Raw genomic sequence first — 24,025 nt, 5'->3', positions numbered from 1 at the left:
GCCCAAGCAGGCGCCATCAAAAATATGTGACGTCACGGCAAATGGTGCGGGAATTCCAAGGTGGCATCGCCACCTGTATTTTGTTCTTGCACGTTTTCTCGCTTATTAAGCGTCTTTGCGCAAAAAGCGTGGTGTTTCTGGTATCGTGGAAGACTACTTTACTAATGCGAGAAAAATCGTTTTGCTCTTTAGTGTCCCTTTAAATGGCATTGCATGCAATCAACAACCTGGCATCTAATGTTCAACATTAACTCGGGGAAAGGTGGCAACCCTAAGGCCCAACATTCTTGAAGAAGAATGGCATGAAGAGCGTGCTAGTACAGCCCTATCACCCTGCTTCTAATGGTGCTGCAGAGAGGGCTGTTCAAAACAAAACGACAGAAAGTTGGCCTGGGGACCTGCGTGCACAAATACTATTAGCGTATCGGTCATCGGGTGTTGCCCATTCGGGCTGTTGATGGGACAGAGGTTCAGGACTACATTGGAAAACAGTCCTCCAGAAACAACTTGCTCAGAAGAGGGAGTATGATCAAAGAGCGAAACCGAGGGTGCCAGTACAACCAGGAGACAGAGTATTCAGCCAAGAATTTTTGGCCAGGTCCTAGCTATATTCCCACTGTAGTCACCAGGCAACGCAATTTACAGATGGTCTCAATCATGTAAGGCCACAGTCAATGCCCAACCAGCACAATCATCAGTGCTCCAGCCCCTTACATTTGACACTGCCCCCTCAGGAACAGAAGGCAGCACTGAAAGTGGTTTGCCCAAAGCAGCGACAACTTTGGTGGGCCAACTTACTACCATCCAGTGAGCCCTATCAACATCGCCCCACATAGATTGCTCCCCGCCTCCTCCCATATCTTGGCTACCTCAGAGCACTATGACTGCCTATATTCCATTACTCTGCTGTGTTTAGGGGAGAGGAAGTGTGGTAACTGGCACCGCCAGGTGGTGCTACTCGTACTGTGTGCAATAGAAAGTAGAACGCATGACCTGAGGGGTCAGTGCGCCTACACCCCTGACAGCAGCTACTGTGTATTCACTGAAGCATGCTTTCACCCTAGGTCCGTTCACTACACCATGGAAAAATAAAAACTACAAAACAAAAAAACCCCTTCGTCACTTCCGGAATGCACCCCCGACATGCCTGCGTACCTATCGACACTGTTGCCGACCACTGCTGTGTTGTTTCCTCGTGCTTGCGCCTGCTCAGTTCGGCCTCACAATGCAAGTTTGCGCAATAACTAACTGCAGGTGAAGCAAGCCGATTTTGCAGCCCACGAACAGGGAGCAAAGCGTGGTGATGTTCTCTTTGCCGAAAGTTACTACACGGTATTGTGAAAGCACACTGCGACTTTCTGGAAAGTGCCGGAGTGTTTGGCTAGCCCAGATTAACAGAAATGACTTGAAGCACCTCGATAATACTCTCATCTTCAGACGTAACTTCATTACGGGTAAGTGCTATCTAAGCACACACCAATAAACAGAAATAGCTTACTGTGATTACTCTACCTACAAACTTCGGCACGACCGCTGCGGGCACAGTAAGCGGGTAAAGGAGGCTATTGAAATAGTGATGACAATGGCGAGGCTAAGGGGTTGCATAGAAACAGGATGTGAAACAGACAAATTTCATTAAGTGGAGTTTGAAGTACAGCGCAAATAAGTCCCCTAGGTGTAATAAGTTCAAGTGGGGGGTCAGATAATACCCTGCATTTTTTTTTAACCGTTGGTTCATTCTCTAAATCAGTCGCCATCATTTGCAGGGGCGACACTGGACATTAGTGCCCAACAACGGAAGCAAAATACAACGTTAAAAAAGCGGCAAAAATATACAAGACAGAAAAAAGTGACAGGTATTACCAGTATGTACCACATGAAGTCTCTACCTCATGTTCGCACAATTTTTTTTCCCGGCTGTTTGCAAGAATGCCGATCAAAGAGTCTCAGCATCCTCACTGTTTAAAACACGTGAGAAGAATCAATCTTGCACTGCATGAACTACTTCGGTGGCATGGATCTCCTGCAAATTCGCCTCGCTCTGCACAACGACTCGCTTCACTGTGGGACCCTCCATTCATCCACTTGTAAAATATTGCGGGCCTCGAGGGACTTTGCGCTTTCACTTGTTCTTGGGCCAAGTAACTTGTATTGAAAATGAGGTCATTAAATATGCCCACCAAGGTCGTGGCGGTCAACAAGCCGGAGTCTGCAGTGGCGTCTCTGATGATGGAAATTCGGTACAAGTCGACGTGTAACACATCTTGACCCTATAGTCTCGTAACGAGTGAACAATCAAGGTCTTCCAGGTTCTATGACCTCGTCGAAGTACGACAAAAAACCATGCTGCTTGATTTTCGACAGCAACAGCCGACAACCCCTCACCTCGCGCTGCAACACGTGAGCTACAGTTGGTACTCATGCCTAGGGATGGCGGGAGAGGGTGACCGCAACGGAGGTGACGTCACGTGAACACCATGTCTACTGCTAAATGCACCACACAGACGCGTTACTTTCAATAATGACAGCAGCTCGCCATCACCGTGCACGCGTGTGGTTAGGAATGGAGTGGGCACAACGAACACTCACCACAAACGTGCACATGCAATACAGCAAGCTCTTGGGCTGCAGGCGGCGCACTGCACACAACTTGGCATGATTGGCTCCTTACAGAAGGGTTTCAACTTGGGCTTGTTGGTGATTTATCTGGATGAGGACTGTTGCACCCAAAAAACAGGGACACAAGAAAGACACAGACAAAGCAAAAACTAACAATAGTTTATTGGTGGGAAATGTGACCTTATTTATACCTACGTTCAACACTCACTGCGTATTATGAAGCAAAGCAAAGGCAAAGCCTTAACACGCACGTGTCGTACCAGTGAGATATGCAATTTCTTTGGCTGATAAAGAGATAGATCGCATGCTGATGCATTTGTCTTTGAGACATGAGACTTTGTGCGCTTTAATAATTTTGCACACCGAAACAAATTTTGTTGGCGTGGAAAAGAAAACCCTAATGTCCGCTCTTTGCACAATCTTTTTGATGTTGTGCGACAATTTATGAATGTAAGGAATCACAAAAAGATTTTGTTTTGTCCCTCTCTTGAGTAGTGGGAGGCATGTTCGAAGCAAAAGCTTTCACATTCCTAAGCAGCTTCTCGGCTACAGAAACCACCAGTTTTCCAGAGTGCCCGAGATAGATGTGCTGTTTGCTGACAGAAGCTTTGGTTCATTTGGTGGGGGCAGGACTTTTCCAGGGCATTTTTTAGGCTAACAATGGCAATTTCCCTTTTCACTAGCTTCGAGTGGGCTGAGTTATCTGCTCAGGGTTCATAGCCCCAGCACACGCGGTTTTCTGAGAAACTGAGCCTAACATCAAGAAAACGCATGCACTGGGAAGTTCATGAGTGACATGCAAAGGGTCATTTTTCAACAAGAGCAAGAACTTGTTTGGATTCTTGAGCAAAAGCTGCCATGTCACACTCTAAAATAAGCAAAACTTTTACCACGTTTGTGGAGCTAAGATCAGCGGCTAGCACACTGTCAACTCGCGATAAAAACAAATCACTAAGAACAGGGGCTATGCACGAACCTATGCAGAAAGCATCTGTCCATTCTATCAAGGTCGATTTCAAATAGCAGTGAAGTGATTCTAAATAATGGCTATTGGAGATACCCGATTCAGCGTGGAGAGCTATTTCCCCAAACTCTTGGATAACTCGTTCAATGCAGCTTAGTAAACTACTGTGGGGTAAGCTAAAATATAGATCTACAGAAAAACCTCTAAGGTTAAGTTTAGAACCTCCTGGGAGTTCCTAATGAGAAACGGGTCATTGACTGGCAAGGGTTTCAGTTTTTCTTGCAAAAAGAGACCAGAAGTCCTTTGCGAAGTGTCACGCTATTATGGGGCATCTGCTTTGCGAAAACTTCAAGATAATCTTTGCAGCTCTTATCTATACTTTTCTTCAACTACGCTAGCTTCAAACGCGAGCATAGTTTTTTAGCTTCACTTTTCTGTTTCTCAATTGAATTCCTGCCTGGCTTTTTCTCTGTAAGTGCCAGTAGTTGCGCGTCTGTCCCTGTTCTTTGAGCGCAACAGTCCGCATCCTTACAAAAGCAAACGCTGCGTTTCAATGAAGCAATAGAAATTCTCGTGCTCATCATTTACGCGTGCACGTGCATTGGGGAAAGCCGAGCAAGTCGTCCGCTCTCCTGCCACAGCCTTTGTGTTCTGCGTCGCTGGTACTGGCGGCGCTTGTTACGAGATGCAAATTGGCAATTACCGCTTCGCAGGTAGTCAAGTGGGGTTCCTGCCAGGTACCAAACACATTTATGAAAGCCTGTGCGAGCAATGAAATGTCTGATAAGTGCACTGGTAGGCCTTTAGAGCTGTTCTAAACATGGCTCAGGGTTCTCCCACAAAAATTTTGAGAGGTGGACCTTTGAGGACTCGGGGTGGGTCACGTCATATGGGCACAAACCAAACAATGACAACATAACAGACGTTCACAAAACAGAAGACACTTTATTTCTGCATTTCAGCCTCCGATTCCACAACCACATCGTATGGGTAGCTGTCGACATCAGGTCATACCTGACGGTACAGTGTAACCTGCACCACCCCTACCTCTGGGCTTTTCTGTGGCTGTACCGCCAAGCCTAGGCAGGAAAGCCTTTGCTCTCACGACTCGCGAGCGCATTCCTTGACCACCCTTGTCTCTCCAGCCACAGTCATACTACAAGAGCAAGGTCTGTTCATTGAACGTTTCCTTCCCGGCCTGCGTTTTTGGCTCGTGAGCCCGTGCAGTGGCTTCCATGCTTGCCCGTAAACTGGCCCCTCGCGCTTCCACTGCATACGCACAGAAAGCTTTCCCGGAGTACAGCAAGCTTGAATCCTGGGTGGCAAAACTACCGCCGCCCACCGTGGGGGAAAACCCTGACACGGCTGTAGCGATTTGACCACTTGGTTGAAGTAAACAAGTATGAATTCATTTTTTCAGGCTGCCCGATCTTTCAGATGATTTCGCAGACCCTAGGGCCCAAAAAATCAGACGTTGACTGTGTTACTTTTCTCTAACTCTGCAACAGTTAGAAACAATGTTTACTCGATTTGACAATGTAATCACGCAGTATGGGATAGATGACACTGCCTGCAGGGGCGTCCACGAACCCGTGGCCAGAAACCTTAACATTCCATTCATGTAGCAGATGGATGGAATAAACCTTTTACACAGGAGCTTGAAATCTTTATCAAAACAATTATTTATGTTCTCAATATGAAGAAACTTGAGCTTCCAACTCTCGTGCAAGCAGCCAGCTTTTTGTGTTCTGCCAGCTGTTTGTACAAAGCAAATGTTCCACAAATGCTCCATGTAGTGACGGCAGTGCAGTGTACGACAGCTGGGGCCTCCGTGTTGAAGTTGCCATTTACGAGAGGCCGTCTTTCTAGCTAGGCAACATGGTAGTGTGAATAGGCGTTACACAAGGAAGCCGAACCCATGCGACAATCTCGTCAATATCCTGCACTGCATGGTGCACCCTCCCGAAATTACAGTGGCAGTCAAAATACAAACACATACGTCATCACCCTGTAGGCTGCCCACATGAGGGGAGTCATGCCGTTGCTGTCGGCCTGGTTGACCGGCTGCCCCTTGGCCACCAGGTATGCCACAATGGCTGTGTGACCCGACTGGGCAGCCAGGTGGATGCAGCTGCACCCTTCACCATCCACCAGGGATGCATCAGCACCGTGCCGCATGAGCAGCACCACCATGCCCAGGTGGCCCTGCCTGCATCAACGACAGCCGCCTCAAGCTCACACTCACTGGCATGCATCTCATGCTGCAAACAACAACAATAAAATGAACCAACCGAGTGGCCCAATGCAACGGCGTGGAGCGCAGTTCCCCACCTATGGCGTCCACTACGGCTCCCTTGGAGATGTACAAGTTGACAATCTCGCGGCGGTTGTTGATGGCTGCCCAGTGCAGCAAGGTCACATCCTCTGCATCAGGCTGGTTTACGTTGTAGCCTTCAACCTCAACAAGGTAGCGGCACCTCTCCAAGATTCCGTATCTGTCACAAAGCAAGCAATTACAATTAACCTGAGACAGCAACCATACTTTTTACTAGTACTAGCAGAGCAGCTCCAAAAGCTTCCCAGTTCTGCTGCTCAAAATGTGCGTACCAAACAAGGGAGCTGGGCCGCCACCTTCTTCTTCAAGGTGTAGGAAAATGACGGAATGGTAATAATATCAGGATTTCACATCCCAAAACCACAATATGATTATGAGAGATGCCGTAATGGAAGGCTCCAGAAATTTTGACCATCTGGCGTTTTTTAACGTGCGCCAACATCGCACAGTGCATGGGCCTCCAGCATTTCACCTCTATCAAAATGCGTCATTAATACTCATTGTAGATCAAGGGGCTAACAGCGCTGACAACTGGTTTTAATGGCACACTACACCTTATATATGGAAATGAGAGAGGGATGAATAACAAAGTTCAACAACATTTGTTATCAGTTTCTTAATCACTGTGATAGGCTTCTAAACTGATACGTGCAGTCTTGTCTTCACTCCTACCAACAGTCGTCCCTTCAAACTGGGCCACACATCCTGTGCACTTAATGACATGCGCAACTAAATGTGCATACCTGTCATCTAGCTTCTTCAATTTTTGTGTGTGTTCTCCCAACGTAGAACATCCCACATGACATGGGAATGCAATACACCACTCCAGTGGAACACTTAACGAACAGCGTTCTGTGGTTCTTCTGGCATCCATGTTTGCTGGTGTTGCAAATACGTGGGCACAGCTTTCCCAGCCTATTGAGGACAGAAATCAAATTGGGACCCCGGGCCTACTTGCCATTTTCATAAGATTGTGGGAAAGCTTATTAACATATGGTACAACCTCAGGCCTAAGGGCCTTCTGGTGATCCTCAGCTGTTGTATGTCCCGTTCCACATTACAACTTTTGAAGGAGGGTTTCAGAAACAGCAGTCAAGACCGAGTTGGGAAACCCTGCAGCTGAAAGACGGCATACCTGATTCTCGAAACTAGGCCATCATTTGACGCGGGCACAATTTTTCAAGTTGTCAGTCAGCGCTTGTGTGTTCGTGTCATCTTTCTTGTGGGTGTGTGTTTGCCCTGTTACTACCTTGATCAAAATGCGACCGCCGTGGCCAAGACCGAACCCACGACCTTTGGGTCAGCAGCTGAGCACTTAAAACACTGTTCCACCGAGGCAGACGACAGAATCGCAGTTCTGGATGCACATACAAAAAAAAGTCTTTTGGTGAGTTGTTGATGAGTCGTGTCCAGACACTGCACTTATCGTACACCATTACACAGCCACTTTCTCGATGCACAAGGCGCATGGGTACCAGAAAACCAGTTGTGGATGAGCCCTGCACAGCATTGTAGGCTGCACCACTCCCGCTCCCGAGGAATTGTCACAGTTGTGTGCATTGATACTGTAAAGCCAACCTATGTGCCCATTGCAAGCAGTGGTTCAATATACTCATAGTACATTGCACAACCGAGGCGTGCAGTGGCACCGCGGTCCGTCGATACAATGCCATATTAAATTAAAGACCTCAGAATGAAAAGTACTTGAATAAAAAAGGGAATCGTAAATAAAGGATACCAAACAAATAAATGAATAAAGTAATAAATACGTACGTTACAGCTTCACAGTGCAGAAAAACATAATGCATGTAATTACCGTAAAATCTCGAGCAAGGGCCCCCCTTCGGTGAAAGATAATCAGACAAGATTTGGAGGGGGGGGGCCCTTGCTCGGTCATGGATATAAATTCAAGATGGCAGGGGAAGAGGCGCTCAGAATAAGGAAGGCACACTTGTGCTTCTTACGAAATGCTTTATTGAATACACATGCACTCACTGTTGCTATTCCTCTCATCGGGTAAATAAAAAGAGTGAATGAAACAGTGAAAATGGCGGGAGAGGAGGGGGGCTTGCGCGGTCATTGGCGCATATTTCAAATCTACAGAAAAAGGGAGGGGGGCGCTTGCTCAGGATTTTACGACAGAGACTTAGTAATAGCGTCTATATTCTAATCATTAGGTAAGTGTGTAAGCTTGCCAATGATTTCTTTAGCACCCGACGTAATGGTACTGAAATTGTAAAGAGGATAGGACTCACAAACTTCACGGTCGTGGTGTGTTCAAGAACTCGATTCCAGAACAGTATCCTCCAAGTCATTGAAAGAGTGACCAGCAGCTAACGAAAAAAATTATAAGAACCGCCACGGTGGCTGCATGGCTGAGCATTCCTTTCCAATGCAGTAGGTATACCGGGTTCGATTCTAAGTGCTGGCTGGACACTCAACGGTTTTTCCTACCGGGTAAGGGACTGCACCTACCTGGCGCTCGGTTGTTCAAGGGTCATGTCGAAAAATAAGGTTCCGTAAATGTCCCTGAGCGCACCTTCACCCACCACAGCCTTAGTGAAATAGTCGAGCATCCACTGCTGCTACGGGAGAATATAGATGCTTGGGAGGGCACCCACCCCGTGAGAATTTGGTAGCGTGGGACCTAAAAATAAGGTCATCCTGTCAAGACGTTTATTAGCGGGCACTCGGCGACGGCGACAGTCAAAGCGGGGCCGACTCTGCACGAGGGGCGTGCTCTCAGAGAAGAGGACGACCCACTAGAAGGCGCTCGGAGGACAACCCATCACTGAGTAGGAACGCTTCGCTACAATTACCCCGGGTACGAAAAGGGAGCCGCCTGGCGACCTAGCAGCTTGTCACTATGAGCGGGTCATGGTAGGGCTTCAGGCGCGCCACGTTGACAATGTCGCGCCCTCGACGGCGCATGTCCGAAGATGGGTCGACGGGTTCGATCAGGTAGTTGATCGGGGATGTGCGTTCGACGACACGGTAGGGGCCTTCGTATTTGGGCAGTAGTTTGGAAGAGAGGCCAGTTGCAGTGGCAGGGACCGAGAGCCATACGAGCGCTCCAGGAAGGAACGTGGGCGCAGAACTGGTGGTGTCCCCGCGAATGCTTTTCTGCCGCTCTTGTTCGTGCGTTGTAAAGGCCTTGGAGAGCTCGCGACACTCCTCAGCAAGTCTGGCTGTGGCAGAAATAGGCGCACATTCAGATCGATCCGGCTTGTATGGAAGGATTGTGTCGATTGTGTGCGACGGGTGCCTGCCATACAATAAGAAAAATGGCGAGAAACCAGTAGTGCTCTGAGAGGCGGTATTGTAGGCGTACGTGACGAAGGGCAGAATGGCATCCCAATTTGTGTGGTCGGCTGCGACGTACATTGAGAGCATGTCGCCGAGCGTGCGGTTAAAGCGTTCGGTGAGGCCATTCGTCTGCGGGTGGTAAGCAGTAGTTTTGTGGTGAACGACGTTGCACTCTTTGAGAATGGCTTCGATGACTTCTGACAAGAAGACACGGCCTCGATCACTGAGCAGCTCCTGGGGTGGACCGTGACGCAGCATGAATCGGTGGAGCAGGAAGGAGGCCACATCGCGCGCTGTAGCCGCAGGGAGGGCGGCAGTTTCAGCGTATCACGTGAGGTGGTCTACAGCGACGATGGCCCAGCGGTTACCCGCGGACGTCAGAGGAAAATCGATGCCAACACGCCCAAATGGTCTGTCAGGGCAAGGTAGAGGTTGCAGACCTGCCGGCGACAGATGCGTTGAAGTTTTGCGGCGCTGACAATCGATGCAGGAGCGAACGAACTTCTGCACGTAGCGGTACATACCTCACCAAAAGTACCGTTGGCGAATGCAGTGGTAGGTTTTCCATACCCCAGAGTGTGCACACTGAGGATCAGCGTGGAACGACTCGCATATGTCAGAACGCAGACTGCGGGGTATTACTAGTAGCCACTGGCGGCCGTCGCCGTTGTAATTGCATCGGTGAAGCAGGTCGTCGCGAACGGCAAAATGGGGGGCTTGACGACGCAACGCGCGAGTGGATGGTGTGGCCGATGGATCAGTGAGCAAGTCTATTAGTGAGGCAATCCATTGATCAAAGCGGGGCCGACTCTCTGCACGAGGGGCGTGCTCTCAGAGAAGAGGACGACCCACTAGAAGGCGCTCAGAGGATGACCCATTACTGAGTAAGAACGCTTCGCTACAATCCTCACTTTAGATATATATTGCCACAAGCACAAGATCAGCTTGTATTATGCTACGCAGTATAGTCACTGGCAGGCCTGTAGGAAAGGAGATCAGGACAAGTGCGTCACGAAGACGATGAGGTCATACTGCCAGCGGTCGGACCAGCCTGACATTCTGCTACACTGCTAGTTACAGGTTTCTGTTCCAATATAACGTGACAATGTATACACAAACACGACCAAGTCAAAAAGTGAAGGGACTTTTGAGAAATGATAGAAAACTGAAACATTATTTTTCTACATAGCCTCCCTGCCTTACACACACATTGCACAACATTTCACAAGTGTTTTTTTTATTCCGCTGGAAAAAAAGCTTTTGGGTTGCACCGGTAATCAGCTTCCGCATCAGTTACAAATCCCCTGAGCGCTTCCTTCAGTGGTCCAAACATATGAAAATAGCCAGGTCTGAGTTCCAGCAATTCGAATCCTTTATTTGGCAGAATGTGGCCGAAGCGTTATCTTGTTTTTCCACAAAGTTTCAGTTTAGTTTCACAGTTTCGACTCTTGGGGTGAAATGAATGACTACTCCCCGTTCCGTGTCCCAGAATAGTGTTAGCATAAGCTTACTAGCTGATGGTTGGTGCCTTTAGCTGCGTAACTTCTGGTGACAATGAGAGTTTCCAACTTATACTCGCAGCCTTACTTTCTGGTTCTTGATGACGTACCTCATTTTCATCTACAGTAATAAATCCATCTCCCTCGCAAAGATAACAGGCCATATGTTTACGAGAGATGTCCAACCATTTGTGCCTTATGCTGCGCCAAGAATTCTTTAGGGACCGACCCACTTTGCCCACACTTTCTGAAAATTCAGCCTGTCATGTAAGATTGAATACGCTGAACCATGATTGTGATATGTAAAGAAGTGGCGACTCTGTCCACTGTGATTCACCTGTTCTCCATCACAATACCCTCAACGACTTTCATGTTGTCCTCAGTTGTTTACGTCAATTGCCTGCCCAATCTTTCCTCACCACATAAAGTTCTTTTCTGCAAACAGAAAGCAAATCGCTGCCCTCAATTCCTCCTTGGTGCAGATCGACAACGGTCTGCTACACTCTAACGACTAACACGGGAATAAGAGTGACACGTTCCATAGACGTGTTGCAGACGACAGTGCTCAATAATAGCAGTGTTACCACTCCAGAAATTGCAGAAGTCCCTTTACTTATATATTGTATTGGTGCACATCAGCACCAGCGAGGGAGAAGACGACGTTCTGCCTGTTTTCTGTGCTGTCTTGTCTTCGTGAACCTTTTGCCAGGCGCCTGTAGCACTTCATGGAGGTGCTGGGTAGTTCCCCTCCTGCTTTACCATCTGCCCCCGCAATGACCAAGGACGCTGTTCTCTCTAAGGCCCCACCTACACCCTCTGATGTTAGGCGGTGCTTGCTACTTCAGCACCTTGGATGCTAGCCGCGGTTACCTGCAGGTTCAGATGGAGCCGGCTGACGCGGAGAAAACTGCGTTCACCTCCCACAGAGGTTTGTACGAGTTTACCCGCATGCCGTTTGGCTGTTCTGGAGCTGCAGCTACGTTCCAGAGACTGATAGACCGCGTTCTCGGGGACGCTAAATGGCAACACGCCATGGCGTACCTCGACGACATCGTCATCTTCTCTCGAACGTTCGAGGAGCACCTCCGCCACTTGGAGGATGTCCTCGAGAGGTTGCGTGCCGCCGGGTTGACCTTGAACCCGAAGAAAGCTCAAATAGCTGAGACTCGCATTTCACTGTTGGGCTTTACCATCGAGAGCGGTCGCGTTCTGCCGTGCGAGGAGAAGGTACGTGCCATTGTGGAGTACCCTACGCCGGCGAACATTCAGGGCCTGAGGCGTTTTTTGGGCATGGTGAACTACTACCGACAGTTCATCCCAAACTGCGCGGACCTCCAAGCGCCCTTGACCGCACTGTTGAAAAAGTCGGCACGATGGAGCTGGGGGCCAGAGCAAGAGCGAGCCTTCAAGGATCTATCTCAAGCTCTAGTGGCCACAGCCGATCTGAAGCTGCCCGACCTCAACAGGGAATTCGTTGTCCAAGCGGACGCGAGCGACCTGGGTCTCGGAGCGGTACTGCTTCAGGAGCACGACGGCGTCCTCCGGCCAGTCGCCTTTGCGAGCCGGTCACTTAACGCCGCCGAGCGCAACTACAGCGTGACTGAACGGGAATGTCTCGCTATAGTCTTTGCTCTCCGGAAGTTCGACTGCTACGTCGACGGTGTGCCATTCGTGGTGGAGACGGACCACATGGCACTCACCTGGCTTAAGCGCTTGCGCGAGCCCTCGGGCCGCCTCGCGCGCTGGGCGTTGACCTTGCAGCGGTACAACTTTGTTGTACGCTACCGGAAAGGGAGTTCGAACGTCGTGGCCGACGCCTTGTCGCGTGCCCCCGTTCTGGCGTCTGACACTTATGTCCACCACTCCCAAGAGCACTCGCACCGAGTAGACTCAGGGGCCCCTGGCTCCAATGGGTCGAAAGGCGCGAACCCCGACGGCGCAGTGACTTTCGAGTCGACCGCCTCGGGTGAGGACGCATACCTGGTAGACTCTGTAACGTCCGCCGGTATCGTCTTCAGCAGAGAGGACCTACTTAAGGCACAGCAGGACGATCCGTTTTGTCAGCAAATTGTTGACGGGCTCAAAGAGCTGAGCTCCCAAGAGGAGCGTGGCGGTCAAGCCGCCGGGCGCAAACGGACAGCTGGTATTGCTGTCGGCGCCGAGTGCCGGACGCAGACTGGTATTGCTGCGGGCACGCTGGATTCGTATCTGCTTGATGCTGATGGCGTTCTCCTGCGCTATGTCCCATCTGAAGAAGCTCCCCAGGAGTCTTTCAAGGTGGTGATACCCCGCAGTCTAAGGAAAGCCACCCTCGGCTATTTCCACGACTCGCGGTTGGCCGGACATGCGAGTGGCCTTAAGACTTTTCAAAAGTTGTGCCGCTCTGCTACCTGGCTGGGCATGAAGCGTGATGCCCTTCACTACGCCCGCTCATGCCGCGTGTGCCAATGCGTGAAGCCTCGTGGTGGCAAGCCTCCGGGGCTCATGCAGCCGATCGACAGCCAACAGCCCTGGCAAGTCGCGGCCTGTGACATTATGGGACCTTTCCCAAGAAGCCGGAGAGGCCATGTTTTTCTCCTGGCTGTCACAGATCACTTCACAAAGTGGGTCGAGCTGTTTCCCCTTCGGAAGCTAACGGCACGCGCAATCTGGGACAAGTTGTGGGGTTGCACACGCAACCCGTTGTCTTCAACGCGGCGGCACCTCGGCTTCCCGCTACGTTTGTACGCGCAGTGGCGAGAGGGGTTGCGTGGGAGAGGGCACTGTGCCGCTCCCGCAGCCTTCTCGCCCTGTTCCCTGGCCGAAGTCGAGATGTTCCGTTTTCCCTCCTTGCCCTTTTCTGGAGAGACTCCTCTCCAGACCCCGAGGAATGCGCGTAGCTTTCTTGGGGGCCTCTGGGTCTTCGGTCTTGGGCGGTGTGACTGACCACATCGGATCCAAGCCGTGAGCACCACCGCCGCCATCAACCCCTGCAGCGCTCCGGCCATGGAGTGCGAACTACCGCCCCGGACCGGAGTGCAAAAGCAGCCACGCGAGGTGAGATGAGCCTTTATCATTCCCTCGACGTGTGCTTGCTATTTGTTAACGATTGTTTCCCCCAGTAGTGCGGAACGCTCCGCCTCTGAGGTGTTAACTTGATGTGCTTGCTACTTATTGTTGCAATTGGCATCTGGGGTGAATAAACACCTTCAGTTGAAAGACTTGTCTCTGTCCCCACTGGCCTGAAACCCGCCGCGGTCGCAACTCAACGCGAACCGCGGGATAGGGGGTCACAGCTCTGACTGTTAGGGCTGCTGCGTAGCACTAGTAGTGAGTAACTACACTCCTCTAGTGCGCGGTGTGATTCAAACGAGGGACAGGTTCGCACGCGCGGATCTGTTCGTTACTAAGTAACCCCTATATTTGGCGCCCAACGTGGGGCCAGCGGTGCGACAGAGCGAGTCAGTTTGTGTGAGTGACTGCCACTACACGAACAACCATGGCAGCAGACGGGGCTGACTTATACAGCCGTTGCAATTGCTGTCACGGATGCTGCCAATAAGCAACAGTTCGAAGATGCGGTAACGGCTACTGCACCCTTCGATTCCTGCGGCGAACTTTAGCCAAAGGAAGTAGAAGTAGCACAGAGCAGGGGTATGAGCGGCTGGCTGGCGCGATGGGCATCCCTCCTGCAGCGATACGACTTACTGTTCGCTGCAGAGGGAGAACGAACAGCGTGTAGCGGACGCACTTACGCGTACGCTCGTTGTCTGTGAGAAGAGTAACATTACTACTCCACTCGCCTTGCCCGACGCCGAGCCTGAGGGCGACGTAACTGCTACGACGCTCAATGTTATCAGGAGGGGTAACATTACTACTCATTCTGATAATTTGAAACTCAGCCTGAGAGCATATAGTAACTGCTACAATGCTCGACGGCGACGGTCCGAAACGAAGGGCGGACGACCCACCTTCGCAGGACGAGAACGCTAACCACTACGACTGCGTCAGTTTAGTGGAAAGCTTGCTTAGCCGAAGGGAGTTGTCAGAGGAACAGCGGCAGGATCTCTTTTGTAAATACTTTTGTAAGTCTTTGGTGGGCTCCGGGAGCCCGGCGGCGCGGCCGCGGCGCACGTTGATGCAGCTGGTATTGCTGTTAGTGCGCGGCGCTCTGAAGCAGCTAGTAACGCTGCGAGCGCGTTTCCTCCTACTTTCGATTCCTGCCCGCTGAGAACTGACCACTCCTTGCTAAGATAAATCCCCACAGAGAAGGATACACATGAGTCCTTCAAAGCGGTGGTTTCCCGCACGTTGGCACGCATACTCGTGCATAAGCTCATCGAGGTGTTCACGTGATTCGAATATCCAAAGCAGTTTATGACGGACAATTCGTCCTGATTCTCTGTCGAAATCTTCGTGCACTCCTGCGTAGCCTTCGGCATTAAGCGCAGAAGAACGACCACGTAATGTGCCCAGGCAAATCTCATTGAACGTGGGAACCGCAACATCAAGCACATGCTCGTTGAAATTGCGGGGACGCACAATTGCTCTCAGGGCTACTGTGAACACGCTCGAATGGCTTTACCCCCGCCACCCTCAATCTTTGAAGGGAGCTGCCTAATGCCGTAGAACATACTCTACAGGAATGCAGCATGGCACTGGTTGCTTCGTCAGCACGCGCTGATTATGCAGCTGGGCTGCGCGCGAAGGTGACGAAGGCTTTGTGCAAAGCACGACGAAACCTGAGCACTGCTCGTGCGGAGCAGAAAGCGCAGTATGACCGCTCTCATCAGGACGTCAGTAAAAAGTGGGCGATCTGGTGTTGAAGCGCAATCATGTCCTAAGCGATGCCAGCAAGAAGCTCTCAGCTTCTCTGGCACCGCAGTGGATAGGATCGTACCGGGTAGGAGAGACTGCCTCTTCTCTCGTGTACAAGCTGACGGACTTAACGCTAAGACCGATCGGCTGACCGGTGCATGTCTGTGATCTCAAACCCTGCTATGACAGAGGGAACGAGTGGCCCGAGGGAAACGCTCCCCCGCGCCCGCAGGCAGTGGCATCCGAAGGCACGGCTCGACGTACGAGCTCAGTGCAGCGTTACAACTTGCGATATCGGCAGAACTAACTCTGTCCGGTTCGTATAGGGGCTTTATTGTGCGTGATATCGGACGGGACGCTCCTCTGATATCTAGCATGCAGCCTTCGAGAGCGAGCACGCGCTTGCTTTTACGGAGAGTAAGAGAGGGGCTAACTTGTTGTTCGAGTCGCAGATCACCCATCGGCAGCATTTCAACAGCCGGCAGTCGCCCCAAAAGCCGTTACTTTCAACTGTACTTTCAACGCACGCATTCCAGAGCAGGGAGCGGCGACACCAAAGCTACAGCGTTCTACCAAAGCCTACAGCAGCAGCCAGAGTCAAGGCGAAAGAAAAACAGCAAAACAGCTTCCGGTCCCGAGTGGCCTCGGTGGACCCAGAGAAGAATTCGCGGAACCACTGCACAGCCCGGCGAAGAGTTGCAGACCCGGCGACCGAACTACGGAGTGCACCCGCGGTACGAGCGTGGTATCCCGCTGCGCAGAACGGGGGTTGCAGCCCGCCAGCCGCAAGCGTCGGGGGACGTTCGACCCCAAACGCCTTAGAAGAAAAGAGGAAGAGAGAGGACGAGGCCGCAGGAGCAGAGCGGACCCCCTGCTGAGCAACTAGTGGCGAGCCGCTAAGGACGGGTCGGCGCCTTCTTTGCTGCTTTGCGTGCCGATAGTCCCAGAGCAGCGGAGGCGCGCGACACGAAGAAATCTTCAAAAAGAAAAAAAAAGAACCATTCCTCCACAAGCGAACGTCTAACATCGGGACGGCCACCAGCATCGAGCCCAAAGCCAGGTGCCCCCCCTTTCAAAAGAACGGCCCGCGAAGTCCGAGCCAGCGATCGACGCCAGAGGCAAGCAAAAGCGTGCACGGTCCGAGCTGCCTGGTTTCCTGCCGCGCCCCCATCAGCTGTCATGTCTCCCCAGTGCCATCACTCAACGATAACGGTGCTGTGATCTGCGTCTCCGCGCGGCTCCCTCATCGACACGGACGTCGCCGTGTTTCTGGTGGAGTCGCTAGCCCCCCCTCTTAGAAAGCCCCTGGTGATGGCGGTCCTCTTTTTTGGCTAAAGGGTTCAATTAAGGAGGGGGGGATTTCAAATATAGGGGTTACTTAGTAACGAACAGATCCGCGCGTGCGAACCTGTCCCTCGTTTGAATCACACCGCGCACTAGAGGAGTGTAGTTACTCACTACTAGTGCTACGCAGCAGCCCTAACAGTCAGAGCTGTGACCCCCTATCCCGCGGTTCGCGTTGAGTTGCGACCGCGGCGGGTTTCAGGCCAGTGGGGACAGAGACAAGTCTTTCAACTGAAGGTGTTTATTCACCCCAGATGCCAATTGCAACAATAAGTAGCAAGCACATCAAGTTAACACCTCAGAGGCGGAGCGTTCCGCACTACTGGGGGAAACAATCGTTAACAAATAGCAAGCACACGTCGAGGGAATGATAAAGGCTCATCTCACCTCGCGTGGCTGCTTTTGCACTCCGGTCCGGGGCGGTAGTTCGCACTCCATGGCCGGAGCGCTGCAGGGGTTGATGGCGGCGGTGGTGCTCACGGCTTGGATCCGATGTGGTCAGTCACACCGCCCAAGACCGAAGACCCAGAGGCCCCCAAGAAAGCTACGCGCATTCCTCGGGGTCTGGAGAGGAGTCTCTCCAGAAAAGGGCAAGGAGGGAAAACGGAACATCTCGACTTCGGCCAGGGAACAGGGCGAGAAGGCTGCGGGAGCGGCACAGTGCCCTCTCCCACGCAACCCCTCTCGCCACTGCGCGTACAAACGTAGCGGGAAGCCGAGGTGCCGCCGCGTTGAAGACAACGGGTTGCGTGTGCAACCCCACAAAGTTGACCGAGGTCTTTACCCGCTTTGGCTTTCCGGCGGAGTTGATCACGGACAATGCGTCCTACTTCACGGCCAAGGTGTTTGTGGATGCGTGTGCTGCCTTTGGCATTAAGCACCGCAAATACAACCACGTATCACCCACAGGCCAACCCGACTGAGCGGATAAACCGAAACCTCAAGCCCTTGCTGACAGCCTTTGCGCAGCAACACAGGGATTGGGACGCCTGTCTTAACGAGATAGGCTTCTCCTTGCGGTCCACGGTGAACCGTTCAACCGGGTACACGCCCGCTTTCCTCAACTTCGGGAGAGAGCTGCCTAACCCCATGGACCGTGTTCTGCGGGGCGGCAGCGGGGCGTCCGCCACGAAAGCCGGCCCGTCTGGCTACGCGGCGGAACTGCGCTCACGGATGGACGCAGCCCTCGACCTGGCGCGTTCCAACCTGGCAAAAGCGCGAGCTGGACAGAAGGCCCAATACGACCGGTCGCATCGGGAAGTGCACTACGATGTCGGCGATCTTGTCCTCAGGCGCAATCACGTCTTGAGTGACGCCGCCAAAGGCATCTCGGCCTCCCTGTCGGCCAAGTGGTTGGGCCCATACCGAGTGCAGACCAAAGTGTCGCCTCTGGTGTACAAGCTGGCTGACTCCCAAGGGAGGCAAGTCGGCGGTCCAGTTAACGTCTCCGACCTCAAACCTTTCGTTGCCCGCAGCAACGACTTGGGAGGGGGGGAGGCGGTCACTGAACCGCAGGAAAACCGTGAGAAGGCTGGCTCCAAGCCACGCCATCGGTACAACCTGCAGAAGCGCACTTAAGCAACCTTTCTCCCACTGACAGGTAGCTGGACTTTATTCCATACCATGACAGTGAATGGAGAATAACCGCTAAGTTGCGACGGCACACGTCTAGAAGTGGTAGAAGGCCCTCTTGGTCGAAAATACCCTCTGACGAGTTGTCCAAGCCATAACCTGGCAAGCGCCCCCTTTGTTGGGCAGCACTGTCAGGCAGGCACCCCTTTTCGGCAAGCCGGCTATGCCGGGGACATTTCTGTCCCCTCCTGCGTTGCCCAGTCGTCTCCCTGCGCCTGGCTCTACCGTGCCACCAGCCTGTTCCTGACCTGATGGCCTGCTGTTCCCTGGTCGTCCCAGCTGTGGCCTGCTGCCTGCCTTCTGCCCTGCGGCCACCTCCATCCTGCCTTACCCACCTGGCAGCTTCGGCAGCCGCCCTCGGCGGCTAGTCCGCCCACCGAAGCTTCGGCCCAGTCCCGCCGAGCGTGGTCGCTCCGGCTCCCGTTTCCTGGCTGCCTGCTGTTCCTGTGTGGCCCCCCGCCCCAGCGACTTTCGGCGGTTGGCTGCCGCACGCAACTGGCAGCCACGCCTCGTACGTTCCCGGCTGCCAACCTCTCCAGTCCGGCGAACTTCAAGCGGGCTGGCTGCCCGCCCTTGTGCAGTCTTCCCCTTTCCTCCTGGGCTGCGGACCTTCTCCCGGCAGTGGGCTCTCCGTTGTGGTGGAACTTTCGGTGGAACTTTTGTGTGGCCATGGCCGACCTATGGACTTGTACCTTCAGGAAGACGACACCCCCCTGTTGGACTTTGCCCCGTTGGCCAGCCCCCTTGCGGCTGAGCTGACCTTGCCACTTGGCCTCGGACAGCCTCTTTCACAGGCTGGCCTCGGTCTTTAGGAGGGGGGAATGTGGGGATCGAGAGCGTCCTCCTACCTGGCGCCTCGTTCCCCAGCTGCCGCGCGCGTGCCGGCCGCGTAGCCCGGACGTACTTAGGCACCGGCAATCGCCAAGATGGCGGCCAGGGCGCCTCTTTGTCTGGGCGAGCCAAGCGTCGGCTCCGTCCCGCGCTGGCATGTCCGGGCACGCTACGCTGACGCGCTGCGCGGGCCTACGTCACAACGCAGCGCCTTTCCCCATTGGGCCGCTGGTGACATCCTCCTCTCCTACGAGCTAAGATGCGCCCGACGATTCGCTCGTGGCGGGGGAGATGCTCCCAGGCTAGCACGAGAGGTTGACGCGCTGCTCTAGCAGGCGGCTTCTCGTTCGTGTGCTCGACTGCTGCCCTTTGTGTGATAGTCGTAGCGCCGCTGGCAAGCGTACTCAATCGGTCTTGCGGAGTTCCCTTTACGGCCTGCAAGCCCGTGACTGTCGTACTGTGCTGCATCTTGGGTTAATAAACCCGTGTTGTTTGTTGACATCCTGCCTCGAGTGCCTTTTCTGCGCCGTGCCGGAGTCGACGAACCCGGCCGTAGCGTCTTTGTTCGCTGCGGCAGTGGAGAACGTCGCGTCCCTTCACGGTCGCCTCGTAGGGTAAGCGTCTCGCAAACCTATCTCCACAATGTTCAGCAGCACTTAAGAACGTGACGTCGAAAAAAACTGGCCGTTAGGGTATGAGCACGTTAGCGGTCCCAACAGATCAGATGACCGTGCAAAGGTGACGCATGTCAGCTTTTACCTCACCGATGTGACCAGGCTATGGTACTGCAACCATGAAGCCGATTGCACCACCTGGTCTGCTTTCAAAGAAACACTCGCTTCATTCTTCGGTCGGTCAGGTGGGCGCAAGCTTCGCGCCGAACAGTGCCTGTGTGGCAGAGCCCAAAAAAATGGTCAGACCTTCATAAGCTATACTGAGGATGTCATCGACCTCTGTAAAGGGGTGAATGCATCCATGGCGGAGTCTCACAAAATAAGGCACATCCTGAAAGACATAGATGACGATGCATTCCATATGCTGGTAGCCAAGTGCCCTCAGACAGTAACGCAAGTCATTGAACTATGCCAAAGCTTTGATGAGCTGCGTAAAGAGCGCCTTTCCACCCGTTGTGCAGGAATTCCCGCAGCGGAACTCTCAGCCTTGAAAGCTAGAAGCACTGGCATTGAATATTCCGCCTTGCTGCCACAAACTAAGCAGCATCTTTGTGAGGAAGCGGCTCGCCAGCTCTGGCAGTCTGTATTCTCACGACGACACCCTCAACCTCGGCTACATGCTACAGCAACCAGCACACCACGTTTCTGACGAATCAACCGACACTTATTCACACTGTGTCAACGCCGCATGCTACAAACTTACAGCACCACTGGTCCTCCACAACAATTGCCCTGCCCAACCATCTTATCGCGTCGGAATTGATCTTTTCGGTCCACTTCCAAACATTTCCTGACGGCAACCGCAGGATCAGGATCGTAATCACCATAGACCATCTCACACGGCACACTGAAACATCTGCGCTACCAGCTGCCATCGCGAAAGATGTCGCCTGGTTCCTTCTTTGTCACCTCAGTATGTGACATGGTGCGCCATGTGAATTACTTAGCGACCGTAGCTGCATCTTCCTCTTAAACACCATCGAGATCCTGCTAAAAGAATGCCACCTCGTACACCCACACCACTTCCGCATACCATCCTCTAACTAACGGCATGACGGAACGCTTCAGTCGCACCGTTGCCGACATGCTTGCGATGTACACGACGGACGATCATACTAACTGGGATCGAGTACTCCCTTTTGTCACCTATGCTTATAGCTCTGCGCACTGAACTACCACCGGCTTCTCTCTGTATGGACGTGAGCCTTCATGCTCAATAGACACCATTCTGCCCTACAAACCGGACGTTTCTGAAGCCAAACCCATTTCTGAAGCTGTTGCTTACACAGAAGAATGCCGCCAACTGACTCGTTCGTTTACCGCACAAGACCAGTAGCGTTAAAAAACGCCGCTGTGACCCGCATGCAGCGCCTTTTCCCCAGGTCACCAGGTTGGCTCCTTTTTGTGCGAGATTGTGCCGGTGCACATCAGCGCCAGCTCTGTGCCAGCGAGAGTGAAGACAATGACGCTCATGTGTTGCGCGCTCAGTCTGTTTTCTGTGCTTGCCAGGCACTCTTCAGAAGAACCCCCTTCTTGCAACATATATATACATGTACAAACGACACCGGGGTTTGGTTACACAGGCAGCCAGCACTAAACAGAGAAAGGTGAGGTTCAGATTAGAACAGCTTACCCAATGAACGAGCATCTCGTTCAAGAGAATGGCACAGTATACGAAAACTGAACCTGAAGGGTGAAGCCATTATGGCAAATGGACGAGACGAAGAAAGGTAACACACCACAAGTGCTGTACTTTCCAAACATGAGGAGTCTCTTATTGTGCATACGATCCTCAAGGCCTTTCAAAACACTTGCGTAAGTTCACCAGCAAACTACCTTCATAAAACACATTACAGTTCCTAGACCTAAAGATAACTGTTGCCAACAGCCAACCTTGTTGGAAGTACAATCCAGATCTGTCAAACCACTCCTGAATACTTGTCAGGGCACTCGAAAATAGTGAAGGACATTGTTAAGTTGAGCCTCGGAGTCGCAATCAGGAAGTTTTGTGTGCACCAGGCAAAAAAACCTTTGCAGAGCAGGTGGCTCGCCTTCAAACAGTCAGTTTTCAAATTTCTCTTATCACCTCTGTCTGCAAAGGTCTAGTGCAACAGATTAACCCTTTGAGGGTTCACGGCAGTGCCTGTATGTTTGAAACGCACGCCTTTTTCCATCATTTCTCTTGCTTGGCATGCGCTGCCACACTTCAGGAATACGTGGAATTTTTTTTCTAGCACCAATGCCTCTCTGTTTCCTTTTTATGCTCTACTACAGCAGTGTGCTGACTAGTTTCGGCATCGTCCTTCAGCTGGCTCCCACTTATTGCGCCCACAAAACTGATGGCTTTCTGGTTTACAATGTTCCAAAAGGTGACGAATTTGTTACTATCTCGTTTATTGCTCCCCGGTAAGCGATTACACCTGTTTCCATGCAGGCACTGACTGACACAAATGATGCCGCTGTGGTTGCGTTTCCAGTTTCGGGGTCTCGCAAAAACCGCCTGTTTCGTTGGCGATAAGACAAATGATTATTATAGGTTTCGGACTTTTCTTTTTTGCTTTCTAGACGCGCTCACAACTACACAATTTTCTTCAATGCACTCACCCACATAGTTTACTTGCACTATGGAAGTGCGCGCCAGTTTCTTGGCTGCAAAAGTGAGTCTAGTGGCGATTCCTCCCCTTGACTGGCAAATCAGAATCTGATTTGGTAAATGTCAGCCCGTCATACAAGGCGTTACTTATTACGAGTCAAGATTGAGATGTTGATGAGCGAGCAACATCTCGAGAGCCTGCATGGCAAGACTGTGCTGACTAGATAAAAAGTGGCTTTTCTCCCTCAGTGTTTCCACTTGATGCCACTTCGTGCACTTATTTTTGTATGTCTATGAACTACACAGACGTTTATTGCAATGCATAATTTTTTAACAGTCGTATAGCTTTTTTTAAATAATTATCTTGCTGTTAGTCATGAAAAAACCATGTGCATATAACAACAAAAAAGATTTTTTGTCACTTCACGGTCACAAAAAAAATTTTAGACAATTTTTTGTTAAATAAATTCGTCTGAATAATTTATTTCAGCAATAAAAAATACACATTTTTGGTATGCATTCCGTGAAAAAAAATCGACCCTCAAAGCGTTAAGGGAGAAAGAAGTGTAAAAAAGAGCGGTAAAAGAAATGTGTCATCATGCCTTATAAGCACAGGAAGCCGCATGGACTAAAAAAAATATGGCGTCCCGCTATGATGTTCAGGTACTCTTTCCAGCGAAGAATAAATTAGGCAAATTGTACTTATTGGTGAACAACAAAAAACATGAAAAAGAAAGGACTAGCCTAAATAAATGTGGTGTGAAGCACAGGGACGCTTCAATGACCTGTGCCCTAGGTGTAATATGCCGAATATCCTTATCCTGTAGTAAAGAATACCCTTATCCTCTATGTATGACTAAAAGAACACTCTGTATCCATGAAGGCTTGCCTTCGCACTGCCACACGTGTAGGTGCACGCCCCTTTCAGTGATACGACGGTGCTCTTCACACACAATGATCAGGCGACAAGAGAACTCATGGAAGCATTCTATATTAAAAAAAGAGGGAGAGTCATGCGTCAGCCAAACATCGGTATCCTTGCATGAAAAAGAATTAAACCTAATCAGTAGCATGTTCGTCTGACTTGCCCTGTCGCATTTGTGCAGTTTCCTCAGCGTGAAAATTTTTTGTATTGGCGTTGTCACGTTCCCCCGCCAGCTCCTCTGTGCATGCTCTTTATGTATATCGTGTATGTTTAAATAATCTGTATATTCTAATAAATCATCTTGTGGTGTGTTACCTTTCTTCGCCCCATCATGTATCACCAACTCAGCCAACTTTCAGTCTTGCTAGAGTCACCTGTCCTTCAGGATCGTTGGCATTACGGGTCTCCATCCAAGGAATGTTGTCCGCACCTCCTCGATCATGAACACCAGGACCCTACTGCTGCCTGAAGCAGGTATGCCACCATTCGAGGATGGCATCCAGGCC

At 51.6% G+C, this 24,025-nt stretch overlaps 1 protein-coding gene across 1 annotated transcript in view; it reads right to left on the bottom strand.

Moving 5' to 3' along the window:
* LOC119381022 (palmitoyltransferase ZDHHC17-like) overlaps nt 1-24,025 on the bottom strand; it is a gene marked incomplete in the record, with an annotated part of 471,788 nt that overhangs the window by 417,978 nt on the left and 29,785 nt on the right. Inside the window, 2 exon segments of the mRNA XM_049412183.1 lie at nt 5,583-5,792; nt 5,875-6,078. Of these exon segments, the coding sequence (XP_049268140.1) occupies nt 5,583-5,792; nt 5,875-6,078 (414 nt within the window).

This window comes from Rhipicephalus sanguineus, chromosome 2 (assembly GCF_013339695.2).
Source record: "Rhipicephalus sanguineus isolate Rsan-2018 chromosome 2, BIME_Rsan_1.4, whole genome shotgun sequence".
NCBI classification, from domain to species: Eukaryota; Metazoa; Arthropoda; class Arachnida; order Ixodida; family Ixodidae; genus Rhipicephalus; species Rhipicephalus sanguineus.
This window is presented reverse-complemented; position numbering and strand designations above follow the sequence as displayed.